This window comes from Dendrobium catenatum, unplaced genomic scaffold (genome assembly GCF_001605985.2).
Source record: "Dendrobium catenatum unplaced genomic scaffold, ASM160598v2 fragScaff_scaffold_740, whole genome shotgun sequence".
Classification (NCBI taxonomy): Eukaryota; Viridiplantae; Streptophyta; class Magnoliopsida; order Asparagales; family Orchidaceae; genus Dendrobium; species Dendrobium catenatum.
Window position 1 is genome coordinate 655,296 of NW_021319202.1, and position 26,876 is coordinate 682,171.

General features: G+C 33.9%; 1 protein-coding gene and 1 pseudogene across 1 annotated transcript; both read right to left on the reverse strand.

Moving 5' to 3' along the window:
• Positions 1-888: 888 nt before the first annotated feature.
• LOC110110229 (oxysterol-binding protein-related protein 3A) lies at positions 889-22,466 on the reverse strand. Its single transcript, XM_020841609.2, has 10 exons — positions 22,153-22,466; positions 20,674-20,767; positions 18,345-18,461; positions 11,001-11,073; positions 10,809-10,927; positions 10,404-10,525; positions 10,053-10,229; positions 9,515-9,659; positions 2,233-2,411; positions 889-1,324 (listed from the first exon to the last, which is right to left on the reverse strand). The coding sequence occupies exons 1-10, from the start codon at positions 22,251-22,253 to the stop codon at positions 1,084-1,086; spliced, it is 1,368 nt and encodes a 455-aa protein (XP_020697268.1). The 5' UTR covers positions 22,254-22,466; the 3' UTR covers positions 889-1,083.
• Positions 2,635-8,836, reverse strand: LOC114580013 (annotated as a pseudogene).
• Positions 22,467-26,876: the final 4,410 nt, after the last annotated feature.

A 26,876-nucleotide genomic window follows, 5' to 3' on the forward strand; every position in this document is an offset into this window, starting at 1 on the left:
CCAAAGTTTTTTTTTTTTCCTATCATTTGAAAGTTGAAACTGCTATAAATTTGATAAAATAACAGCTATATCATTAAAATATTTATTATTGTCCTAATAATCTTAAAAAATTGACATAACTCATATCTACACATATCATTAAATATTTAATGAACCAAAAATATGAATTATATTTTAAGCTTCGTTTGAGACGACTTTCTTACTGCTCCTTAAAACAACATTCAAATACACAATTTAAAAATTTTGTACTAAAAAAACTACTTTAAAAAACAATAAAAAATCAGTCACAAACAAGCCCTTAGTATACTCTTCAAAATCTAGGAGATGCTTATATCAAGGAAAATAATTAAATATAGATATTTGATTAATTCACCTGTTCAAAATGAACCCTCAGATTCAGTTTTTAATGCAAAAAAAAAAAATTATGAGTGAAATGAACAACCACACACGATTATATTCATGCGAATTTTCAAATTTCCTGGATTAAGAACTTCAAATATCATGAACTCAAAGTCGTCAAAATAAGGATAGAAGGGTAAGCTGGTAAGCCTTTTTCAATATTTTTCTATTGATTTTAGCTATTTTCATCAAATCATATGAAATACAAACAAATAATTACAACTACTAATAGAAAAATAAAATCATACGTCATAATTAATACACTAGTCCTAAAAATATATTACTGCAAACAGTTTCGGAGACCGCTAGTAAAGATTTAGGAACCGGTGCCATAGTGGAAAAATTATTAGGTGCGGAGTGCGCACCGTCCGTACAAATATTGGGTACCCAATGCAGGTACTGCTAGGTACCCAATACTTATGCGGACGGTTCTCCCCGTCCGCATTCCGCACCTAATAATCTCTCCATGAAGTGAGTGAAGTAAAAACAAAAAGGAAACTAAATTATATGCTTCTATGAATTAACAATTCGTTAGAAAATGTAAAAATAACAAAGAGGAAACAACAAAGAGATTCAAGTTTACATAAACTAACCAATCATTCCTCCTGGGCAAACTAGAATAAACGAAATCCACTCCAACAAACGACGGTGAAAGAGGATTTGACATGAGATAGAAAGGCTCACTTAATGGAGGTCTGGATATTGCCATGGGTTGAACTTGATCGATTTGACGTCGACCTCTTCTATCGTATCCGAGTTGTCGACGGAAGCCCTGTGCTCACTGTATTTTCCATTGTATTCGTACACTTCAATATCACCCCACGGTGTGGGAGTGATTTCACCTGTAATATTAAACCATTTTGGGGTGAACTTATCTCCCCGGGATTCTCTATGTTTCTTCTCAGCTCTCTGCTGCTCTTCCAATCTGAAAGAATAGGGACAGAAGGATATGAACTAGCCATGAATATTATCAACATTTGAAAATGGAAACACTAGTAAATCATGGCAGCATTACATTGCGTGTAGATGATCGATCAAGTTTTGCTAATGTGAGGTTACATTAAAACCTATGTTGCACCGATACGGACAAGGAGACATGGATATGACACAATACAGATACGGGACACGTCAATTATTAAAAATATAGGATACGGATACGACACGGACACGACATTATAATTTATAAATCATATATAAAAATTAAGAAAACAATCAAAGCATAATATTTGAAATTACAAAAAAAAAAATGAAAGTAATATCATTTGTAGCCTTGTAGATTATAATATCAAAATAAAAGTAAGCGTTAAATGTCTGATACAACAATCAAAGCATAAACATAAATTGCCTAACACATGAAGTTTCAACTATTCAATGAAAGGAATGATATGATTTGCTTCTTCAGTGGTTTGTCTTTGAAGTTCTATATCATCTTCAATAAATATCATAGCTTCTAATTCAGGCTCATCAAGTGAAAGATTAGCCATTTCTAATATTTCCATATCATCAAGAGACTCAAATCCATCTTGGAAGTGAGAGAATCTCACTCGCAACCGTGGAAGTAAATATGACGGGTCTTTTTCGGCTTTTTTTTTTCAATGGACACGCATATCGGATACACGTGTCCTTTTGAAATTAAATAGTATTTTAATTGGATACGGCAAAGCCGTATCTGACACGTATCGGAGGTGTATCGGTGTATCAGATACAACATGCATTTATAAATAGGTGTATCGGTGCAACATAGATTAAAACATATTCCACATTTCCCAGAATTTTAGAGATTCATAAGGCCCATGAATATGTAAAAAAACATGAGGAAAAAAAAAAACTCACTTGCTCTTTTCAGAACCAGATTTGGACAGTTCACCCAGTTCCAGCGCATATCTATCAGGTCGCAATCGGGAATCCGAGGGCAACAAATTCTTAGGCGCAGTGTCAAAGCTGTTTATTTTATGGGCAAAATAAGTAAACTGAAACTTATCGTTCTCTGGGGTTGACGCAACTTTCCATACCTACACAAGGAGATCAAAAAAATATTATAACTACACATATTCATTGAGAAAGTAGTTTAGAACAGCAAGATAATGCGTCATTTTCCATTTTATAAGGCACGTTTCCAGTAAAATGTTGCATGATAACTCGCTATTACTACTTACACCGGCCATAGTCAAGGTCATAAGTAGTAACATACAGTTTCTGAAGCATTTAAAGGTCTGCCAAGATGTAAGTATGGCTCATTTATTTGAAAAAAATGCAAAGCTAAGAAATAATTGGTATAATGGAGTGAAGTAATGAGATTTCTTCAAAAGTTAGATATATTCCTCGACCATATAGCATTATATTATTTAAGATGATTTAGGCAAGCATGTTTAGTAATCAACACCACTTGTTTCTTGCTGCGACAAGACAAGGTGCCATGCTTCTGATAGGGAAAAAACAATTAATAGAAAGATATTATTAAATATACAGATGATAGGATATTTCATTCCTCTGAATAATCAATATACTCACACAACCATTTAATTGCCTGGAAAAAGAAGCACGAACCAAATTCTAATAAAAGGAACAACAGCGATCTGATCTAAAAACAGCAAATGATCCATTCTACATAGTAAGATTGGTGATTTTTGCTCATAAACAGTCTTTTTTTACTCCAAAAAATGCCTGCATTCTGTTTTGTCACTTCAAAGCTCCTTCCGTTAGATGGTGAAACCACCGCTTCAGTTAGAACTTATTTTTATTTACGTTAACTCTGGTTTTAACCAAGTAAAACCTCTTTGAATGTGGTAGGGAATGGAATGTTAGCCAGCATTGGCATCAAAGAATAGACATAAGCGATTTAAAAGTCTCAACTGTGAAACACTTTTCTTCTGCGGGATTTATCTATTTAATTTTCTTGGTGTCGTAGTACGGGTCCAACTGTTTATTACATGTATGGAATGCCATTTTGATGAAAACAAATGATTTCCTAGGAAGCTCCCTCTATTTTTAATTTGAAAAAGTATGATATAGTTCGACATTTGATAGCTTGAAAATATCAATATGAAGATAACAAGAAGAATAAGCAATATGTCTATATAGAACATAATCTATGATCTTCTTAAACAACATCCCTTGATTAGGAACCTTCTAAATACCTTCTGCTGGACCCCCTAGCATATTAATACTCCCCTCCCAAAAGAGACACATTGTCCTCAAGGTGTAAAGAAGGAAATTGTCTCCTGATCATCTATTTAACAATAAAATCTGTTTTCTGCGAGAACCACTTAGCACTTGATCGGTTGATCCAATTCTACATCCTTCATTATCTGCTCATACTTCACTCTAGAGAATATACAATCTTTCAACAGTTTAACCTCTTTGCCCATGCCTTCACTTTTTATCCACTTGCTCCAATCATCCCAATCATCAACATTTTTCCCCACTCAAAGTCAAAAAGGTTTAAAAGAAATGGCGCAAAAATCCAGGTGAAAAAAAAAGGAACCACATGGATGTAGTGAGAAGCATAAAGGTTGTTGAATCAGCAGCTACAAACACGTAGATTTAATAAACAATTAGCAGCAACATAAGTTACATACCCTTTTTGTAAAATGACTACTATAGTACATCTTGTAGTTCTCTGCAAATTTTACATGTCGCCCAACGAATCCTCGTCCGGTAGCTCTATATTTTGCTCCACCATGTAGGATTGTCCATCCAAAGTAATTGGATTTTGTTCCAAGCAAGAATGTAAGGAAAACTAAGTACAATTGAAGTTGTATGATGATTATGTCGCCCAATGCAGTTCTGAATCCCCTTTTCAACCCAATCTCCATAAATATGGGTAAGGTCATCAATAGGCCAAATTGGACGGTAGATTGAGATACCACAGCAGTCTTTATAAGATTATTTCCTCTCAACAGTACCTGCTTCATAATGGTAGTCTCAAGCCCACTTAATGACAGGTAAGGTTTGTCATAGAGGAAAAGGTGAACTATGATAACAACCATCATTGAACTGACATAGAACTCCACAGTTGTGAAGTAGTAAGAAAGCATATGGAACAAGTCAAACTGGTGGCCCAAGCGATAGATATATCTGCTAAGTATTTGTTCTCCATTGCTACTGGCAACCTTTGCTTCAAACAAGAAGATTTAGTTGAGTCCAACATCACGATCCTTCCCAACCTGAATATACTCACGGTGGTTGATATTTCCTTGCCTCAATGTCGAATTGAATCCTGCAAAGATATCCTCACTTAGGTTGATTCCACAAGAAGCCTTACTTATGCCACCTCTAATGATGTGAAAATTCTTGTCAGATACATCTAAATGCCCATATTAGAAGCGGAAATTCTGCGGAGTAGCCAGAGCCCTTTGTTCAATTGTCTCAAAACTTATTTCTTGGTTTGACATTCAACATCCCAAAGATGAAATACTTCCTGTAAAAATGTGCTCACGTACACCAAGAATGGTTGGTGGGCGTAGTCCATGATCTTCATTGAATTCCTCCAAAATATTCCTCATTTTCAAAGCCTCTTTCAAATAGTTATCATGGTTCATATCAATTGCCTGAAGAGCCTCCCCTCTAGTAAAGACAATTGCATGGTTTTGATTTTTTTTGGCTCACCTTCACCAATCTTTGCTACTCCAGGTAATTTGATGCGGTAGATTTCCTGATCATCATCATCAGCTTGGCTTTGCAATTTTATTTCTTTGCCCTCTTCATTCACATTTTTCTCTTTGTCGGTCAGTTTATCCTCGAAAGAAGCTTGTGTATCACTTATTGAACTCTCACTCTTCTTCTCATCAATTATGTACATCTTCAGCTTTCACACTTTAGGATTGCCACGGCTCCAACAGCTTCTTCCTCCTCCTGTGTAGTGGTTGTCATGATCCATCCATGTTTCCCCCGTGTATCAAGGATGGTCCCACTTTCTTCCATCCGCCTCACATGACCCGATCCCCATGGCTTGGGCCGTCCCCCTCCAATTTCCCACTCCCCTTACCAAAAAAGATTCTCATAATGGTCGACCACTCCACCACCTCCACAATAAAACTCCCTTCCTGCTATCCCCCATTCGAAAACCCTATTTCCCTCCTCGAAGCCCTGGCAAGTGGCTCTTGATTTAGAAAATCTTCCTAAACAATATAAAACATAATTATTTCCAGAAGTTGTTGATCAGGATTCAATCTATGCTCAATAAAATTCTAATTTTCCACTCAAAACTTTAGATGTGAATTCTTTGAAGCGATGCTAATCTTTAAAAAAAAATCCAAGGGAAAGATTTCTAGCATGAGCATGAAGCATGAATCTTCAATTCGATGCTTTTTATTATTGTTCGTTTCTATCTATTATTATGTGCTAATTTTGTATGTAATTGAAATATGATCGAATTTATTACAATCTAATTTTCATTTGCGATGTGAATTCTAAACATTGCATGTTTATATTTCGCTCCAATATTCTAATTTAATTTCAAATTAAGCCATATCTAAATTACTATTTGAAGCAAATTGTATATTTTCTAATTTGAATCAAAAGAGACTAAATTTTGACTAACTAGAGTTAATGTATTGCAAAGTTTAATCTTTTGTGTGTAGTTTAGGTATATTATCCTGAATTAGAATAACAAATAATTTAGACCCTAAGATATCATGCATCACAAAGTGCTTGAGCATTGAGTGTTATAAAGATTACACTTATTGTTGACCTAGGTGTATGCGTCGCAATGCAACAAGAGTTAAAACCAACCAAAAATGGCGTTAATAGTAGTCAGACACAACATTGCACAAGGATTGATTGAGCAAATGCCTGCTTTGCGAAATAAACTTTACTAATGAGTCTGGAGCATTGAAACCACCAAGGAATGACCTCTCATGCGCAATTCGATCAAACATCACAAAAATAATAAAAGATGGACAACATGCCACACAAAACAACTCAACCATAGCTCGTTTCGTAAAATGGAGAGCATCAAAGCGTCTAAGATGCTAAAAATACCCAAAAAGGACTAATCATATTGCCACATAGCCACATGATGAAAAAAAGACAGGCTATAAGCCCAATGTCGCACATAATTAATTAAATGTTGCCCGTTTGTAAAAAGGACTACGTTGACTCGTATGAAAAGTCAAAAATAGCTTAGACACATACATTGGCATACTTAATGAACGAAGGCAAAACATAAAATTTGCTCGAGCATGAGGTGATGGCACAAATTTCAATATGCATGAGAAACGAGGAAATTCAAGAGAATATGAGCACGCATATTTAATTTACTTATTTTTTTATTTTAAAAAAATCAAATCGCTTTAAATCCCCCCTACACCAAAAATCCTCGACTTTATACAGCGCCTAACCCTTCCCAACACCTACCATCTCCTAATCTAATCCCTGCAGTCTCCATGTGCTTGGCTGATCCTCTCTCCTTGGCTTCCAAAAACCATAGCCCTCCATTAAGGCTCCCTCATCTCCCATCTCTGCCTAATTGCACAGCAGCCTCTTTTCTCCAATTGAAAACCTCACAAACCCCAACTCGCTCAAACTCACCATGGACCTCTCTAACGCAAAATCCCTACAAACATGCTTTATCTCATATTTTCCTATTCTCTCTCTCGACCTAGCAGTTCATTGGTCTTGCTCGTAATCTACTAACGGGTATTCTCATCCGCCAACAACACTCCTATCTTTCATCTCTTCAGCTTAAACATCCCACAAACCCACCCAGACCATAGCCAACCCCACCATTCAATAACCTCCAACATTGTTCACCCTCCCTATAAACAATCAACACTTAAGCTCATTGGCCTGAAGTTTTTTGCTTCTCCAACAACAACCTTCTACACAAAACACTAGTTCACTCGACTATGTCACTTGTTCGCAGTTATCTCTTCATTGCAAGCAACCAAAACACAGATGGTGTCAACTCATCTCATCATTGACAAGTTTCCAACTTCTCCTGCTTCGCATCACTTATGTAGACACAAAAATCCCAATAGCCATATCTCCCTACCCCTCTCTTTCTCACCTCTCACACACACACTTTGCCTCTCTAACTCTTTCTCTATCTAGCTCTCGCATTCTCTCTCTATCTCGTTCCCCCCTCAATCTCTACTTCCATCTCTCTCTCTCTCTCTCTCTCTCTCTCTCTCTCATACTTTTTCTTTTCAAAAAAGTAAAAAAATTAGAGAAACAAAAAAAGAGAAAAGAAAAATTCAAAAAAGAGTGTATGTATTCGTTCTTGCAAGTTCATATTGATTCATCGTCAACAAAATGCATGTGCATGAAGGTACAAAATGCAACTCAAAACTCTCAAAATTACTAACGCAACACGTTTAGCTAGACGAGCGAAACTCATACAAGTTTTTTCTTACCATGACAGGGAGAACTTGTAACCGACACTAGCAGTGTCATAGGTAAGTCGCATATGTGTTTTTCTTAGCATGACGGAAAAATTCAAATTTAAGATCTTGTTCACATTGTTATAATGTAGAGTATAAATCTGACGTACTCTCTCAATAAATAGATGAAGGCTCAAGTGTAATTTTTTAAGCATAATGGGATAGAATACCCCCAGTCGTGGTGCCTTTGGATACCGATTGTGTGATCCTTTCTTAACTAACATGATGGGAAGGCCCAAATTCCTTAATAGATACCCCCATATGCTGAAAAATGCTAGGAAGCAGCTAAAATTCATACTGAATGAACCCATAAGAAACGATAAAAAAAATGTATTTGAACTTTAATACAATGAAATAAAATAACAAAAATGCAAGTTAAGAATGAGTCTGAACATCCTAAATATGTCATATAAACTATATTAAAAAGAACAAAATGATGATAATCAAATCGGACATAGGAATCTATTTCTCTTGAACTTAAAACAATAATCATCTATCATCTGTAACCATTTGTTAAGCTTGATCAATTTAAGAATAATCTCAGCTATCAAAAATCCGGTATCGCATCAAAATATATCATTATATTCAATCTCAAATGATTTCTCGTTGATTAACACATGAAACTTGTCCTCTAACCATTGATTTTGCTTCCAAATGACACCACAACTAATGATCGGGGCACTCTAACTAGATAATTTTACCATTAAATTATGATCACGATCAAAGCTCGTTAATTCCTTGATGGGTTAAAAAAGTCTTAAGTTATGAATTATAGGGGGCACTTCATGGGGCATAAAGTTCTTTGTTAGCTATGAGACTTAGGTGTGTCTCCTTAGATAAACATACATTACAAATCAATAAAATTACATTGGACGAATCAACCCATGGATATTGACAAGAATAATTTAGTAGGTTGGATCGACTACCTCTATTAACTAAATAGACCAGAGTCCATGACAACTAGGAATAATGGAAGAAAGCAATCTTGATCCAGTTCATCATCACCCCACCACCACCAATAAACAAAGAAACAAAAAAAACACTATCCACTTTATGCAAAAAAAAAAAAACTATCCACTTTATGCAAAAGGCAATACATTTCATCAATCTAAAATTAAATTGATGCTACTATACATTAAGTATTTAGCATCTAAACACTAGCCTTAATTGAAAGTTCTTGCCGGTCATCAGCATAGGCAATTAACCATATAGGCTTGCACCTATGAGAAACCTAGTTCATGATCTTAAAGTCCTTGCAAAACGAGAATGAAATCTCTTTGTAGTGTTGTATCTGCAATCTAATACACCTAAAAATTCCACCCGGAACACCAAACTCTCTTAGCAAAGCTAGGCATGAACTTTTGGATTCTTCAACTATGTCAGAAATAACAAAAAACTCTTCAATAAGCAATATAATTGATCAAAACATACAGGGATACGTCAAAATAGTAATTTATGATTGAGATGATAAACACTAAGAAATTATTTGTGCATGTATAAAAACGAAGTAATGATGGCCTCAAATACAGACAAACATATAAGAAATTGTGATTTTGACAAATTAATAATGGCACTGAGATTCGAATCAGTGTATTGCTAGAGACTTGACGCATAATGACTCATATTTTCCATTCTCGGATCAATGATATGACTAAGCGAATAATTTGATTAGAATGTTATATCTGGTCAATGCAAAACATAATAGAAATGGAGATCTTGGAAATGGAAATAACCTCTTTGAGCTCAGTTCCTGGAAGTGGTTCGCCATCACCATCGCAAGGTTGATATCTCATGGATTCATTCCACTTTCCAGTTATTAATATTTTGGGTTCCTCTGCTGCATCATATACATATCCGTCCACTTCATATCTGCCAGACCTGTACACATGAGCAGCTAACAAAGGTCAAGTCGTGCAATGCAAGTACCAATAGCATTAAGAAACACTTCTAAAGAATAAAAACACAAAAACAAAAACAAAAGCAAACTAGTCCACATTGTATCCAATTTAAATAATAGGACAGGAAGTTGGTTATCTGCATCACTAAAGAATACGTAATGGCAGGTCATGTGCAACAAATCAGCAGTTATAGATAAATTAAACACGTAACCAGGAAGTTCTTCAAACATAATAGCAATTTTTAACATAACACAAACTACCAAAAGCTACTAAATATTACAGAGGGACAGTAGAAAGCAGAGAATATCAAATTATAGATCAAATTGGCATAGATGCATGGACGTGACAGTGGAAGATATGAACAAAGGCATACCCGAACCAACCACAAGGTTGAAAGTACAGTACAACTTTGTCTCCAGTAGTCAAGTTTGTCATTACCATCTCCCCAGCAGAGTCAATCCAAGTACGACCAAATATAAGATTATTAATTTTTGTGGGAGGAGGTACCAAATCCAAGACTACGCCAGCCTTTTTCAGTTTCACTCTTGTTCTGCATCAAATTTTAAAAATCTATAAGATTTAAATATTGCCTAGAATGGCAGCCTTATAAAAAACACAAATTTGCACAGGAAAAGCTTTAGTTTCAGCTGCTGAACAAAGTATAACTGGGTGTCATGTAAAAGACAATAAAATGGCCATTAGAAACTCAAACGGTATAACTCACCTCCCCACAGGGTATACTTCGACAGAATTCCCTAACAATTTGGTTTTTAATTTGGAGGTAATGTCATAAACAAAATGATCATTCTCAGCATGCCCAGCGCTCATTGGAGGGTGATGGCTCACCTGCAATTAAACATAATTAAACTCCGTGATTGAAAAACAATAAACAAAATTAAAACCAGACAAAGAATATTCATATCACAAAAAATTACTCATCGTCATCAACATTAGGCTTCTCAACATTTTCAGGCCTTAAATTGAAAGAAACCAAGAAACAATCATAAGTAGCATTCACATAGATACTTAATAGTCTATAACAAAAGCTGCCCTTCTCTAAAATGAGCAGGATAGTTATTGGCCAACTAAAAAAAGTAAACCAAATTCATACAAGCCCCGAGAAACAAACCTGCTCTGCAATGAATGTGATTCCCCCATGATTGGCCATTTCATAAGTCTCTCCAAGGATGGGATTGAAAGGTTTCCATGTTCGCTGATAGGCAACGTAGACGGAGATCGCCCATGAAGCTGCAAAATAACAGAAACCATCAGTAGCTCCTTACGAAGGCAGCATCAACAAAGAACCACAGCATTTACTTACAAGCATAGACCAATCGCATATAAGGATCATCTGTCTCATCAGCCAGGTCCAGCAGATGGCAGTACTCCATTAGCTGTAACATACCAGTGGTAAACGGTAACAAAAGAAATGAGTATATAGCACAAAGTAATGCAGTGAACTAACATTCAAATGCTTTTGGATATATGATTGACTTCCCAGCAAAAATAACAACTTCATGCATATTAAAAAGTGAATAAATTACTTTTGAATTATTGAAGCAGAGGCTTTTAACTGAAAATACTCATTTGTACAACAACTAGATAGCTACACACTAAATCAGGTTTTTTCCTAGTATTTTGCCAATATGACCACAAAAAAAATCTCCTTTGATTTTATCCTTTGCAAAAACAATGCAGTTTTAAATGGTACATGAATATTTCTATTGACATATATGAAAGTTGTCCCAAATTTTGTGAGCCTGCAGCGTTGCTTGGGACCCCCTTCACTTGGGACAGTTTTGTCTGTGACAGCTTGGGGTAAAGTCAAATACTCTTATAAAAGATGATAAGGGAAGTTTGCAAAGGGGCAAAGCACTTTTCACTTGGTTAGGTTGCGCCATTCTTATCTTTGGTCTCACTCTGTGTCATATATAGGCAGTTGTGTTGTGTCGTCTCAGAGGATCACCTAAGTGATCTTTTGTTACGATTTAGATATATTTGTTTATTTCCTCTTTGTATGATTCTTATTTTTTACAAAATAGTAGGAGGCTTTCGTAGTGGTTTGTTTTGACAGATAAAATGTTTATCTTAGTAATGAGATTGGGAATTTTTTTAATAAATGATTAGCACGCCTATGATGTTTCATACTAGAGGATTAATTCCTTTCTCATCTCCAGCGTAGTTATTCTACATGGTCAAAGAGCATAAACTTTGATGCATTTTATTGTGCTTCATCTCTATGAAATTTCTATTGTGTGCTCATTAAATTCTATCATGGATGGCATTTCCACATCAACATGTTCGCTATAACAATTGGTGCAAGAAGATTCTTGTTTGACAAATTGGTATCATAAGTAAAGAATTAGATTGCAACAAATACAAATGAAAAAGTTTAATGCGTCAGTAAGTTTGAGCTTTGAAGAACACATATGTTAGATGGGCTAGTCCAAAAGGATTTGCAAAAGAACACCAAAGGTTCAAAGATGTCTGACAATATGAGTGAAGTAGAGAATGTGGAGATGAAAAAGCGCTCTTGACGAACCAATTACAATTGGCATATAAGGCCTTTTACAAAATTCTTTGAGGAAACAATTGCCATAGGATTATGATTCAAAATACATGACCCATGGAGTTTCCAACAAGCTGTACTAGAAAAAAGTTTGTAACTTTCTTTGCAAGAAAGATAATACATCTAGTAAGTCAAATCTTAATGAATTCAAGTACATCATTTGAATAAAGATCAAGCGTCGTAATTCATGTACTGTTTACCTCCATTTTTGTTTTTTTGTTTTTTTTTGGTGCTATCATTTTATATGATAGTGATATTATCAGCTAAGCGGATGTTAAATATTCATTCCTTTCTAAGGATATGATTTCTAACCTTTAGGATGAAGAAGATAAGTCAATAAAGGGGTTGTTAGTTAAGGAAAAATCAACAAAAGAGGGGGTCAAATACTACACAAGGTCGATAGAGGAAAGTTCCATAGAGAGCAATAAGGGCATAATTTGCTTCTAACGCAAGAATAAAGGGTATCAAAAAAATTGCCAACTTTTGAAGAAGTATGCCAATGACAACCACAGACAAATTAACATATGTCAATGTGATCTTCGTTTTGTAATAGTAGGGGCTAGATGTAAAGCACAATAGATTCTAAAATTATAGCTTATTCATACCATATATGTCCTCATAGGGTTATTTTTTGCACGAAATAATATAATATATAATACATATGGTTATGACATAGAAAGGATGAAGGTGTATAATGATGTGACTAAGGTATTGATTGTGGAGAGGCATGCACTAGACAGGCTAGACCTAAGAATATTGTATATTTTAGTCCTGTAAGCATAATATGATGCAGATTCTCATGAGTTATTGCACCCCTTAAGTATGTAGAGATGCAGTGGTGGCCATGATGACCAAGAGTGTTGATAAGCTCTTTTTAAATGCAAATTTAAGCAGATGGTTTCATGGTTGTAGTTTGAAGTTCTAAACATAATATAATATAGGCACAAGGAAAGATCATTGGAAATGATTAATTGGATCTTTTGCAAATTATTTCTTAATGTTAATTTGTATTATAACAAAACACAAAGAACCAAGTACCTATGAGATAAGATTCAACATGTACAATTTCAGTCAGTTCAACTAATGCATCACAAGCTTATGGAATCAGTGGAAGATCTTGAAGAATAGAAGGCAATAGTGTGGTTTGATGGACGGCCACCTCCGTTAGATTATTAAAACATATTGTAATTTTTTTTATCTTTCGTGGACATCCAACTATCCAAGGCATAATTGCATCAATAAAGAAGAGGAAAATTAAAAGCTAATTTTGAAAAGCATGCATAGGATTGGGTTCATCTCTCCTTAAAAAAGATGGTTCATCCCCCTGCCATTAGATACATGCATGATGAAATTTTGACCATTAGAAATGGAGATACATCCCATGTTGCTTCATGAAGCCATCCATTTAATATATATATATATATATATATATATCTTCTTTGAACTTATTTATTGCTTATGTCTTCAGCATAGGTTTGGTAACATTACCACCTCAATCATTTGGTAATGATTAATTTATCTACACTTATATTGATCATCTATTTATTTATCCACCACATTAATATAGCTTCTCTCTTTCTCTATCAACAACTTTGGCCATGTAAGTATCAAGTTTACGCACTCATTAAGCTTTTTGTCGTTGCTTGAGGCTCAACTCTATAGGGGTCTGGATGCTTTAAAGAGCTTAGCTAGGGACTTAGAGGAGATCCAAACTATATCACCAGACTATTGAGTAAAGGTAGGAATGTGACATTGCATCAATTTTTGTAAGCCCATAATGTTGCATAGAAGATCTCCTTAATGAGGAGCGAATTGAAGCTTTGACATTTAATTTGACGGCAATTTTGCGGTCGTGACTCAGATTGGAGATCAAGTTAATTCCTCTTATAAAAAATGGTGATAGTCATAGCTAGGGTTGTAATCGAGTCAAGTACACCATGTATCGTACTTGGGTATGTCATAATATAAATTCAGCTCGAGCTTCAGTCAAAATTTCACTACACACACACACATATTATATATATATATATATATATATATATATATATATATATATATATATATACATATTTATATATGACTAGTTTAAAATTGTCTATGATTATGACTTGTACTTGAATCCAAGATATTAACCAAATGATCTAATTGACACAAATTAAACAAGTCACGAATAAATTTCTAACAATCATACAACATAAATAAGTACTAGCAAGCTTATTGAAATAGAGAAATGAGAAGAGATCATTGGACAAAGAAATTTGAAACAAGCATAAACATTCCAAACAAACAAGCATTATGTTCATGAATAAAATTTAAAAACAAAGCAGCTCAAACTCACACTTTACAAAATATAATAGAGTATCAAGAACAATATAGTATCAAATCAATATAACATTAATTAGTTTGAAAAATCAAAAAGCTCAAAAATAATCATAAATATTTATACAAGTTATATTTAAATAAATTGTACTTAAAAATGTAATAAAAGAGTTAGTTTGTGCTCAAACTTGGTTCATTTAACCTTTACGCATTTAAAAAACATTCAAAATTGTCCAATTAGTAATTTAAATAAACTTATAGAGCATTAATCGAGCCATATTCAAGCTATTTCTTAAGTACATGGGTTCACTTACAGGCTATTGTGGCTTTCTTTTCTTCAATCTCATTTAGAGCAATAAATAGGCAATTGCGTGATGCAACCTTCAAACAGCATCCAGGTGAATCTCTTTTGTTCGAAGTTTGCTTATAGAACTTTAGCTCTTTGTGCTGATATTGTGATGCAGGACTACGTATGCGATGTTTTAATTCATTTAGATTTTGCACAAGTTATGATCAGAATAATATTAGAACATGATTACTAGCAATTTAAAGTGATGAATCAAAACTTAGAAGTAGTTATCTGCTTAGGCTAAATCGCATGAGAAGAACTTTGAAGCTTCCAAAAAGTAAATAGAAAACAACACAATGAGCAATAGTAGTTTTCAAATTAATCCCTAATATAACAATGAGACTTAGGATGCATTGAGGTGCGCTCAAGTCCTACAATTACTAAGCTTAAGCAAGAGCAATTAGAAGAGCCCGTCGTGACTGCAATCAAACCAACGAGAATTTAGACTAAAAGGAATAAGACGCAAGGGAAAAGAGAAACCTTCGTTAGGGAGAGGTGGAGATCCTCCACTCGACGCCTACGAAGTGTTCGTCAATGGCTTCCGTCAATGCAAACAAGATGCGCTCCACGTAGTCTTCAACGGTGTGATCAATACTCGGGTTCACGTCGAAGAAAGTAGATTGTAGGATATCGGTGAAGCCGTCTTCGTCCCAAGTGATGCCGTAGTAAGTTGCCGGATCCCCCATGCATGGGGACAAAGGAAGAACTTTCCTCTATGTCTTGCTTAGGGCTCATGAGGTGAAGGAAGAGAAAGAAGTTTCTCTTGAGTTGGTGAGAGGATGAGAGCTAACAATCAAAAGAAAATCTGAAATAAGTTTCAGATTTTTGTTGTGTGAGAGAGAATAATTGAGAGAGGGGAGATTAGTAAGAGAGAGGGAAGGGCGGGTAAGGTAAGGGGGCTGGCGGTTATGAAGGGAGATGGGGGAGAGACTTGGGGAGTTAAATGAGGCTTCCAAAATAGGATTTAGGAATTAGGAAAATTTGGGAATTGTCCAATCTAATTTAAAATCAGATTGACTCTTCTTAGGAAACTTTCCTGAAATAGAATTAAACCAAACGGGAAAGGATTTGAATTTCCGGATTCTAATTAATTGGGTCCTAAATTGATTCCCAATTGAGAGAATTAAATTTAGAAATCCAAAAGGGGAAGACTTGAAGTGGGGCCGGCGTTTTGAGCCTTGTATGGTCGGCGGCTAGCATAGGATTGGGCGTAATTTGTGGAGTTAATTTGGGTTTCCTAATTTAAGTTTTGGAATTAGGAAAGTTTCAAATTAAATCCAAATGAATAAAATATTCAAAAGGATTTCATTCAAATACTTTCCTAAAATAGAACAATCAAATTAGGAAAGGTTTCGAATTCAAATTCAAAAGGATTTGAAATCTTTGATCATCTCAATTTAATCATCAACCCAATTAGGAAAATTCAAGGGGACGGAGAAGTGGGGGTGGCCGGCGGCTATGGAGGGAGGGGCTCGGGTAAGGGTGAGGCCGTGGGGTTTGGGAGAGGAAGAGGGGTGTCTCAGGTGGGGGCTAAGGCCGGGAGATTGATAGGGGATGAAGGGATGAAGGGAGGTAGAACCAAGAGCCACCGGTGGTGACTGTTGGGTACGACGGGTGGCCTCTCCTAGGCTCCACCAAGATCTCTAACTCTCTCTCTCTCAAGCTCTCTCAAAAGCTCCAAGAAGACAAGTGTGGGAAAATATCTCATAATCATTCATTAACCATGAAACAATAAGCAAATGGCTATATATAGCCAAGTACAATGGACTCAAAGAAATAAAGACTCAAATGCCCTTTGGGCTTACATACGACAACTCCCATAAGTGGGGTACAAAGAGAAATAACAAAAGACACCTAAGCAAAAAGAAAATACATGAATAATAAAATACACCAATGACTCAGAAATATAAAGACTCGATCGTGGCCGTAGATCGGCGGCCACGTCTCTGATAAACCTTCCAATATCTGATGTCCCCATCATATTGTGTGTTTAAATTTGGTTAAAAAATAATCATAAATATTTATATAAGTTATATTTAAATAAATTGTAATTAAAAATGTAATAAAAGAGTTAGTCTGTGCTCAAACTTGGTTCATTTAACCTTTACGCATTTAAAAAACATTCAAAATTTTCCAATTAGTAATTCAAATAAACTTATAGAGCATTAATCGAGCCATATTCAAGCTATTTCTTAAGTACATTGGTTCCCTTACAGGCTATTGTGGCTTTCTTTTCTTCAATCTCATTTAGAGCAATAAATAGGCAATTGCGTGATGCAACCTTCAAACAACATCCAGGTGAATCTCTTTTGTTCGAAGTTTGCTTATAGAACTTTAGCTCTTTGTGCTGATATTGTGTGTTTAAATTTAGTGAAGAATTTATTTTGCTGCATTCATATGTATATTTTTAATAGCAGATCTATTTCTATTTTCTTCTCATGGATGTAGGCTACAAGAAAACCATATAAATATTGAAGTGTTTTGTTGTGCTGATCCCTTTACTATTTACTTTGTTTGTTCATTGCATTCATCCCACTAGTCGCTTTCGCATAAACAAATTATTGTTCAAACAATTAGTATTAAAGAAATTCTTATTATAACAACATGGCCCTCCTCATCACTCCACACCCCATCCCCTCCACCAAGAAAAAGAGGGGATGTCAACAATTAGGCTTTCAAAATTTTTGAAACATATGAACTGAAATAAACGAAGTACAGATTCGAGAACAATCAGAAGCTATAAAGATGATACCTAGCCAAGGACAAAAATGATCACACACTCAATATATATCAAGCACAATTAGCTCTTGTTTTTTCAAAATCTAAATTCCATGAACAAATTTAAAATTTGCCAGAAGCTACATACAAAAAGTAAAAATAAGATGACTACTGAAATGCACTCCATGCAAAACTATTTTTCCTTTGCTTAAATCAAAAGTCAGCTCAATTTTAAAATTATAGAACAAGACTATTGTATTCACAATTAGCTGAACTGTTTTCATTCATTATCATGAAAACTAGCTTTCTTGCTATTTTGAAATGATTGCTGATATCAAGGGTCAGCGTGCCCACTTCAGTTGAGCATGCAGTAGTGGAAAAAAATGTTGCCACTTAAAAGCATTAATTAATGTATAAAGTATTGCAACTATGTTGCATCTTATTGAGTCACAATAAGTCAAAATGATCATAGTTTGAAAAAAATAAATAAAAGGAGATTGTGTTGTAACGATAAACAAGTAACAATGAAGACTCGGAACACAAGCAGATGTTAAGAGCCATATCATAACAAAAAAAATCATGGAATAATAATACCTTCTAAACTGAAAGTTCTGTTGATTTCAATATAATTGAAGAGAAAAAATCGAATTAGAAACATATTTGAAAAAAAAAAGATTGGGCAGCGACTTTCAAGGCAAAGCAGCATCTACCTCGGCCATTTTCTGAATCATGGTCATTGGTTCAAAGATTATCACTGGAAGGGTCACCAATGAAGTAATATCTGCTCCTATATAATTCTGCATCATCTTCCAATAACTATCCCTGTCCTATAAAAGAGAATCATAAGCACAAATTCAGCACAAGAGATAATCAAATGTGAAGGGAACCCGACCAAATATAAAGCATGACAAAATGCCCACCTGATTTTCTGAATCATTTCAAAAATTATAAATAATAGGGATAAAATATTGTTAGTAAGGTGATAATATTTATGACAACTTCAATTATGTTCTGAATATTCATAAAATGATAAATTCCGGAATAGCTCAAACTTCTCAAAGAATTAGATGCCAATTATGGTCTACATTCATTTTGATTTACAAATAACAATCAACAATGAAAGTCTGAATTGCTCAAATGTGGCCGATATGACGAAGCATGACTTTGATGGGTCAAAGCAGGTCAAGCAATAAAAAAAAAAAAGTTCAATGAACGCACAACATTTTTGTTATCTTCAAAGATATGGAAAAATTGATTCCACGAATTATGACAGAAATAAAGATGTTATTTAACCAAGCAGCAGCAGTTGTTTTTCCATCAGCTGCAAACACAACGTCAGGTGCAACCCAGAATGTAGGAAGCTCGACAGCATTGCTATAGTAAACAAGGCCTTTATTCATTTTGCAAGGATGAAAACACTTATTTAAACTGAAAATCGACATAGCTCCTCAGTCATTCAGAACTGGCACCTCCATCTGCTTCTTTGTCTAAAGGATGAAAATGGGACTAGAAAAGGAAGGAACAAGAGATGACAGTAATCTAATGAATGGATGTTAGTCAGAGAAAAATGAAAAAAGGAAAGTGGAGGGAAACAAATTGAAAATTGCTGATATGTCATAACAAAAAAAGACCATGAAAAAATTGATAGGTAAGAAAGGATATGCATCCACTACATCGACTAACCCAAATTAGCAGACTAGTTTCAACACACCAAGCTAATTCAGGTTTCTAAACAAAAAAGCAAGGTTGATGATGATAAAACAAACTATCAAAACAAAAAACAAGATTGATGATGATAAAAAAAACTATCAAGGTTCTTTTTCTTGAATGCTCTTTCCCAGATGAGTGGATCGCTTTGATTGGAAAGGGGAATATTTCTGTAGATATTACTAAGAATGCTCGTTCCCAAAATATCCTGTTTTTGTTCCCCTAAAACCACTCATCACATCACACAAGAGTTTATTAGAAAGAGATGTTAATTGGTAGATGACTGTGTTGTTTTACTGCAATATTAAATTTTTAATGAATATTTCAAAGAAATTCAAGTATTATTTATTTTATTTTTAGTTATCATGCAAGATGCTCTTTTGATGGATGGATTATAAAACCTTTTTTCTATTAAAAAAATGACCTATTATTACTATCTCCATCATTCTATAAATTTGTACTTAGCATTCTACATTTAAGTGTATTCATCGATAATTACTTACAAATTACAAATCTTACACAGTTATTTGATGCGCAATATTTTGAAGATAAATGTAGTTTACAATATTTTTTAATTAGAAAATGTGTATTTTCACTATTTAACAAATTGATGTACTATATAAGTTGTTTTTACCAAATCAGTTCATCTATCACAATACAGTCCTCCATTTTAGATCATAGTACAGCACAGCACAACACAATATAAAACAACACACTAAGGTAGCAATGCCAAATTGGCCCTAAAACTATTGCATACAGTGATACAGAGGAAAGAATCAAAAGAAAATATATACCATAGAAAGAACATTGAACGCTAAAAAAACAACTAAAACAATGCCAATAGCGCAAAAAAAGTGAAACATTATAAACTCCTAGCCTGATGCAATACCAAAAAGATATAAATTAATTTCTTTTGCAAATAAGATTAATACCAAAGAGTTTGATATTCTACATCTCTATAGATCACTTCTTCATTCAGCTATCACATATAAAATATTGATATGGACCAAAAAAAATAATAGGAAGCAAATTTGTCCTTGAAAACATGTACAGTTGCCAATCACATAACAAAAAATAAGATAGAAAGAATTACCAAGTATCAACATAAGAGCATCGAGAATCTATGCTAAAGCATAAACTAACATCATTTGACATAAATATAAGCTGACAATACAGATGTGTTAGCTAACAATAAACAAGTTATATAACACTTCAAGGAAAGGACAAATTATTTAATCACTTAAATAAATGCTTAAAGAAATATTTCTGCAACATTAGCAGTTGTCAGATGTATTGGGAGAGTTTTGCATCATAGTGAAATAGAAGAAGTACCTCTTTCTTCCATCTTCCTCTTTCAGCCTCAGCTTCTGCATCCTCTGTGCCCCCTTCAGGGTTAATAACTTCAAGCCCTTCATAGCCCAACAACCTAAAACACATAAAGCCAAAAAAAATAAAAATTTGTATACCTTCCTCTCAACTTGAATAACTCAGCCAAGCTGGTGTTCTCAAGTTTGTCATCAAGAATAATATGAAATTCAAAACACTAAATCTAGAAAATACGGGATTTTGGATTAACAAAATGATTTAACCAATCAGATATACAACAGTAAAGGGAAGCACAACAGTTGTAATGCATTCACTAGTTTGGTTTACAAACGCGTCACAAGAAATAAAAATAAAATTCATAAAAAATGTTTCTTTTTCATATTTTGATGAAGTTCTCAAGCATGAGAGGCTGGTCATTAAAACAATACTGCAATATCTGCAATCAAGGATATTTTAATGTTTATTTTCTAATGTACGAGAAATCATTAATTTATATAACTTGAAAACAACACATCCTTTAACATCTTTACTCTTCCATTTCCAGGACAACAGTAATTTCACGGATGAACAAGATTCATAAGTAGCAAATCCTCTTGATACACTGTAGTTATATCAAAGATGCCAACAAAAGTGAAGATAACAAGCATGACAGTGATGACTTTGCTATCCTAGCATGTCATTTACAGTTCAAAAATTTTACTGCAACAAGGCTAATGGAAAACAAACAAAAGCTGCCACCAACTATCAGTTGAGAAAGCAGGGTTGTGATAAGCTCTTAAAGAATAAACTTTTAAAACAAAGTTTACAAAGGGAAGGCATTGGCCACTAAATAGCTATGCAGATATCTATGAAAATTTATAAGCAAGACCACAGAATCAGCATGAAAAGCAGAATTCCAAAAAGCCACAAGTAACCATTCATTATTTACTGGTAAGTTTACTAACGAAATGGCAAATGTTCATAAATTTTGTTGCATAAGCGTATTCAAATCATTATTTTTTTCATGCAGATATTTTGTACATTAATTTAAAAAATAAATCATTGTTAATTTGTTCACAGTTTACAACAATCTATTTCAAAAGGTGGTTATCACACAACGTCCATCTAAGGGTCGTGTTTGACTATACCCAACTGGACTCCAAAAAAACATCCGCAATTGCTTCTGAAAGCAAACAGACAGAGAAGCTGGATATGTAACTGATGGAAACAATAATAAAACTGACTGAGATTGAGGATTAAAAGGCCATACAAGACATTGCAAAGGCATTAGCAGCAGGTAAACTATATTATATCAGGCAATCAATTTCTGATCAACTACAACACAATCAGCAATACAGTTGATCTGTATAAAATTAGATAAAAGTAAACATCTCATCCACCTAGCTCTTAAGTACATGTACAACCATCGCGACCACAGATCGAACTTGTAACTACTCATACTCAAAGGTAACAATGATAATGAGCAGATCTAGAACAATTCCTTACCCGGTAACAGACTTCTGCACCGCGCTGCCCCAAAACTTCACGCTTGAAGATATCGAAGAAAGGAAACCGCCGTTTTCCGGCTTCTCGTCCTTCGAACTCATCACGCAAACCCTAATTCAAGGCGAGACCGGCAAACTGACACTCAATAGATTTGGAATTCGGACAATTAAAGCCCTAATCGTCCGACGAATAGACAATCATATACCACGGATAGATTCGGATGGTTCAGGGATGCGAGAAGACAAAGGCGCCTTCTTGGAAGAGGAAAGAGGGAAGAAGGAAGAGATATTGGCGCTGCCTTCTTGGAGGGGGGCGACGGCCATTGAACGGAGAAATCTAAGAACTTGGTCAACAGAAAAGACGATTTTGCCACTGGCTGATGAAACCGCGGGACCCATCGGAAATGAATTAAAAAATCTCAGGTAATGCTGTTCATTTAAAACTAGGCTGAATGATTTTCGTCTGTTGGATTATTGCTTTCAATTTGTGCGTCGATTAGATTATCAATAAATTACGAATCTTATTGCATATCTAAGGTTTTCAGAGTCTATCCTTAATTTTTTTTAGTCTTGCACGTTGCATTAAAAACCACGTTACCCAATCGGATCCTGTATATATTTTAGTGAAATTTTCATTATAAGCCTTAAAATAGAGAAAAATGACCATATGTGCCTGATTGAGTAAATGTATCAGTTTTTAATTGATAGATGTCTAAAAGATTTAATTTTTAGCCACCTAACGCTAAGTCGAGCATTTGGGCATCTGGTTCTAAGTGGCAAGATTAGGTGCGTACAACTATATATGGTCAAACCTTTCTCGTTGGGTATCAGATCACATTTTGCTGTATGTGTTATTTGAATAACTTGTGATTTTACTCCTTGCATGTATAGGATCCAAGAAATCCATGAAATTTAGGCTTCGTTTGAGAAGGCTTTTTTATTGCTTCTTAAAGCAGTTTTTTAGTACAAAATTTTTTATTATTGAACTAGAAAGCTGTTTTAAGAAGCACGAAAAAAGCCGTCCCAAACGAAGCCTTAATATTCATCACTTTTGTCCATATTCTTACACCAATAAATATTTTTTAGATTAGTGTAGTGAATTTCTCAAAATTGGTGAAAATGAATTGAAAATTATAAAGATTTAGATGGGAAAGTGACTACAAGAATTTCACATGCTACCTTTCTTTACTAAACAATTTATGAAAGCTTGATTTTTTTTTTTTTTTTTTTTTTGGGACATTTAGGCCATTTAAGGCAAACTCACACACACAACGCATACACAAGGACTCGAACCTTGGACCTCTTAGTTGAAAGCCTAAGCTTTCAACCAATAGGCCAAGAAGAGTTGTGTGAAAGCTTGATTTAACTTGTGGTTTTTTTTTTCAAAGAATACTAAGTAAAGCTTATGTGCTCTAATTTGCTAGTTAAAATCATTGAAAAAAGATTTTAAAATTAGGGTAGCATTCCTTGCATTGATCTAACATAGGATTTATTATAAGGAAATTTTATCAAGAAATAAATTAACATCTTTCTTATATGACCCTTGTATATATGCCACTCAAGTCAGCCCCTACAGATCAAACAGAGAAGTAAAATGATAGAAAACTTAGATAATATACTCCAAACAATTGAGATTAGAATAAAAAAAAATCTCATCTGAGAATAGAAATCAAATGAAAGAGATCAAATATAAGTTGTGACTCATTTGTAAAATCTTACCACTAAGGTACATACTCAACCTCTTGCACTTGCATAACCTATTCATCATAATTAGTTGATGATCATACATATCCAAACATAGAGAAGACATCCTATTAAGAGACCATCAATAGCAAAATATGGTTTATCCAAATCACCATAATAGGCAGGTTGAGGACTTCAATAATTATTTTAGAAGCATTAAAATAGGGGCACTTTCCTATGATGGTATTTATAATCCAAATAAATTCTTGAATTCAATAGTTCAAATGAATATTTTTTTAGTGGAAGTTTATGGATCAGTATTGAAGGGTCAACTTTATCAAAATAAAATTAGTTGGCCATGTAAAGATGTATTGTACAAATATGTTAATAATGAATGAGATATTATAATAACTGACCTTAGTTGGATGGACTTGAAGGAGATGCTTAGAGCTAAATATTTTTAAGGATACTATAATAATAAATTACATGAACAATTGATATCCTTCAAGTATGGGAGTCTTCAAGTCCCTGAATACCTTAATACATTTAAGGACTTATTTGTTAGGGCTAACTTTTGTTAATGATGATTACTAACTCACTAAGAAGTTTATTATCAATTTTATAATTAGCATTAGGAATATAATGCGGAGATGTTTGATCTTTAAGAACTTGAGAATTATTTTCATTATGTCTTAATGGTGGAAAAGTTAAATTGTATAGCCTTTATTTTTAGGTCCATGAGTTGGGCCACTTTCACAATCTCATAGAGATTTAATACTAGGCTTAGCCCTTTCATTGGAAGTACACAAGACATCAGGGCTCATTTAAGGGGAATATTAATACTAATAGGAAATTTAATTGTTTTAAGTGTGGTAAGAGGGGTGAAAGTTGAATTATTATAGTATAAAGCATATCATATTCACTTGCACATTATTTATGGCTAACTTAAAAGTTGAACCACATCTTGAACTATTTCATGTGAGTTAGGTGAATTATATATTTCTACATATTACCAGTTTATCTTTTATTCATTAAGATGACTAGTTGTGATGATCAAATATAAATTGATATCCTTCTTATTGATATATCTTACATTCTCCTAGGAATAACTTGACATTATAAGACTAGTGTCACTTATTATGGTTGGTATAACAATCATGTGTTTAGGCATAATAATAAGATCATATTTTTATTTTTTTACATGCACTTATTATGGTTGGTAAAACCAATCTCGAAATACCTCAGTGAACTCTTCCCAGGTAATCAAAGAGTTCAATCTGCCCTGAAACTTAGCCTCCTGCTGGCCAACCCACCAGTGCTCAGCCTCTCCATCCAACAGAAACACTGCTAAAGGAACCTTCCTGTCTGACGGACACTGCATTCCGTCAAAAGTCTTTTTCAATCTCCTCAGCCACTCCTCGGCACCTTTCTTTACTAAACAATTTATGAAAGATTGATTTAACTTGTGGTTTTTTTTTTTCAAAGAATACTAAGTAAAGCTTATGTGCTAATTTGCTAGTTAAAATCATTGAAAAAAGATTTTAAAATTAGGGTAGCATTCCTTGCATTGATCTAACATAGGATTATTTATTATAAGGAAATTTTATCAAGAAATAAATTAGCATCTTTCTTATATGACCCTTGTATATATGCCACTCAAGTCAGCCTTTACGTATCAAATAGAGAAGTAAAATGATAGAAAATTTAGATAATATACTCCAAACAATTGAGATTAGAATAAAAAAAAAATATATCTTCTGAGAATAGAAATCAAATGAAAGAGATTAAATATAAGTTGTGACTCATATGTAAAATCTTACCGCTAAGGTACATTCTCAACTTCTTGCTCTTGCATAACCTATTCACCATAACTAGTTGATGATCATATATATCCAAATATTAAGAAGACATATTAAGTGACCATCAAATTAGCAAAATATGGGTTAGCCAGATCACCATAATAGGCAGGTTGCAGACTTCAATAATTATTTTAGAATTATTAAAATAGTGTCACTTTATTATGATGGTATTTATAATTCAAAAAAATTCTTGAATTGAATAGTTCAAATAAATATTTTTTAGTGGAAGTTGATGGATCAATATTTGAGGGTCAACTTTATCAAAATAAAATTAGTTGGTCATGTAAAGATGTATTGTACTAATATGTTAATAATGGAGGATATATTATAATCAACCAACCTTTTTTTTTTTTTTTTTTAATAAGTAACCAACCTTAGATGGAGTTAAAGGAGATGCTTAGGGATAAATATTTTTTTGGATACTATAATAATAAATTACATGAACAATTGATAACCTTAAAGTATGGAGATTCATCAAGTCCCTGAATACCTTAATACATTTAAGGACTTATTTGTTATGACTAACTTTGTTAATGATGATTAATAACTCACTAAGAAATTTATTATCAATTTTATAATTGACATTATGAATATAATGTGGAAATGTTTGATCTTTGAGATCGAACTTGAGAATTATTTTCATTATGCCTTGATGGTGGAAAAGTTAAAGTGTATAGCCTTTATTTTTAAGTCCGTGAATTAGGCCACTTTCTCAATCACATAGAGGTTTAATACTAGGCATAGCCCTTTCATTGGAAGTACACAAGACATCATGGCTCATTTAAGGGGGATATTAGTACTAATTGGAAAATTAATTATTTTAAGTGTAATAAGAGGGGTGCAAGTTGAATTGTTATAGTATAATGCATGTTGTATCCATTTTTACATTATTTATGGCTAACTTAAAAGTTGAACCACATCTTGAACTATTTCATGTGAATCAAGTGAATCATATATTTCTACCCATTACTAGTTTATCTTTTATCCATTAAGGTGAATAGTTGTGATGATCATATATAGACTGATATCCTTCTTATGGATATATCATACATTCTCCCAGGAATAACTTGACATTATAAGACTAGTGTCACTTATTATGGTTGGTATAACAATCATGTGTTTAGGTATAATAATAAGATCATAATTTTTTTACATGTCAAACTTATTAAGAAAATACACATTG

Coding starts and splice junctions, on each gene's coding strand:
- LOC110110229 (XM_020841609.2), bottom strand. CDS start 22,253: ATGAGTTCGAAGGACGAGAAGCCGGAAAACGGCGGTTTCCTTTCTTCG. Junction 11,074..18,344: donor TGATTCAGAAAATGGCCGAG/GTAGATGCTGCT, acceptor GGTATGTTACAG/CTAATGGAGTACTGCCATCT. Junction 10,928..11,000: donor TATGCGATTGGTCTATGCTT/GTAAGTAAATGC, acceptor GTTATTTTGCAG/CTTCATGGGCGATCTCCGTC.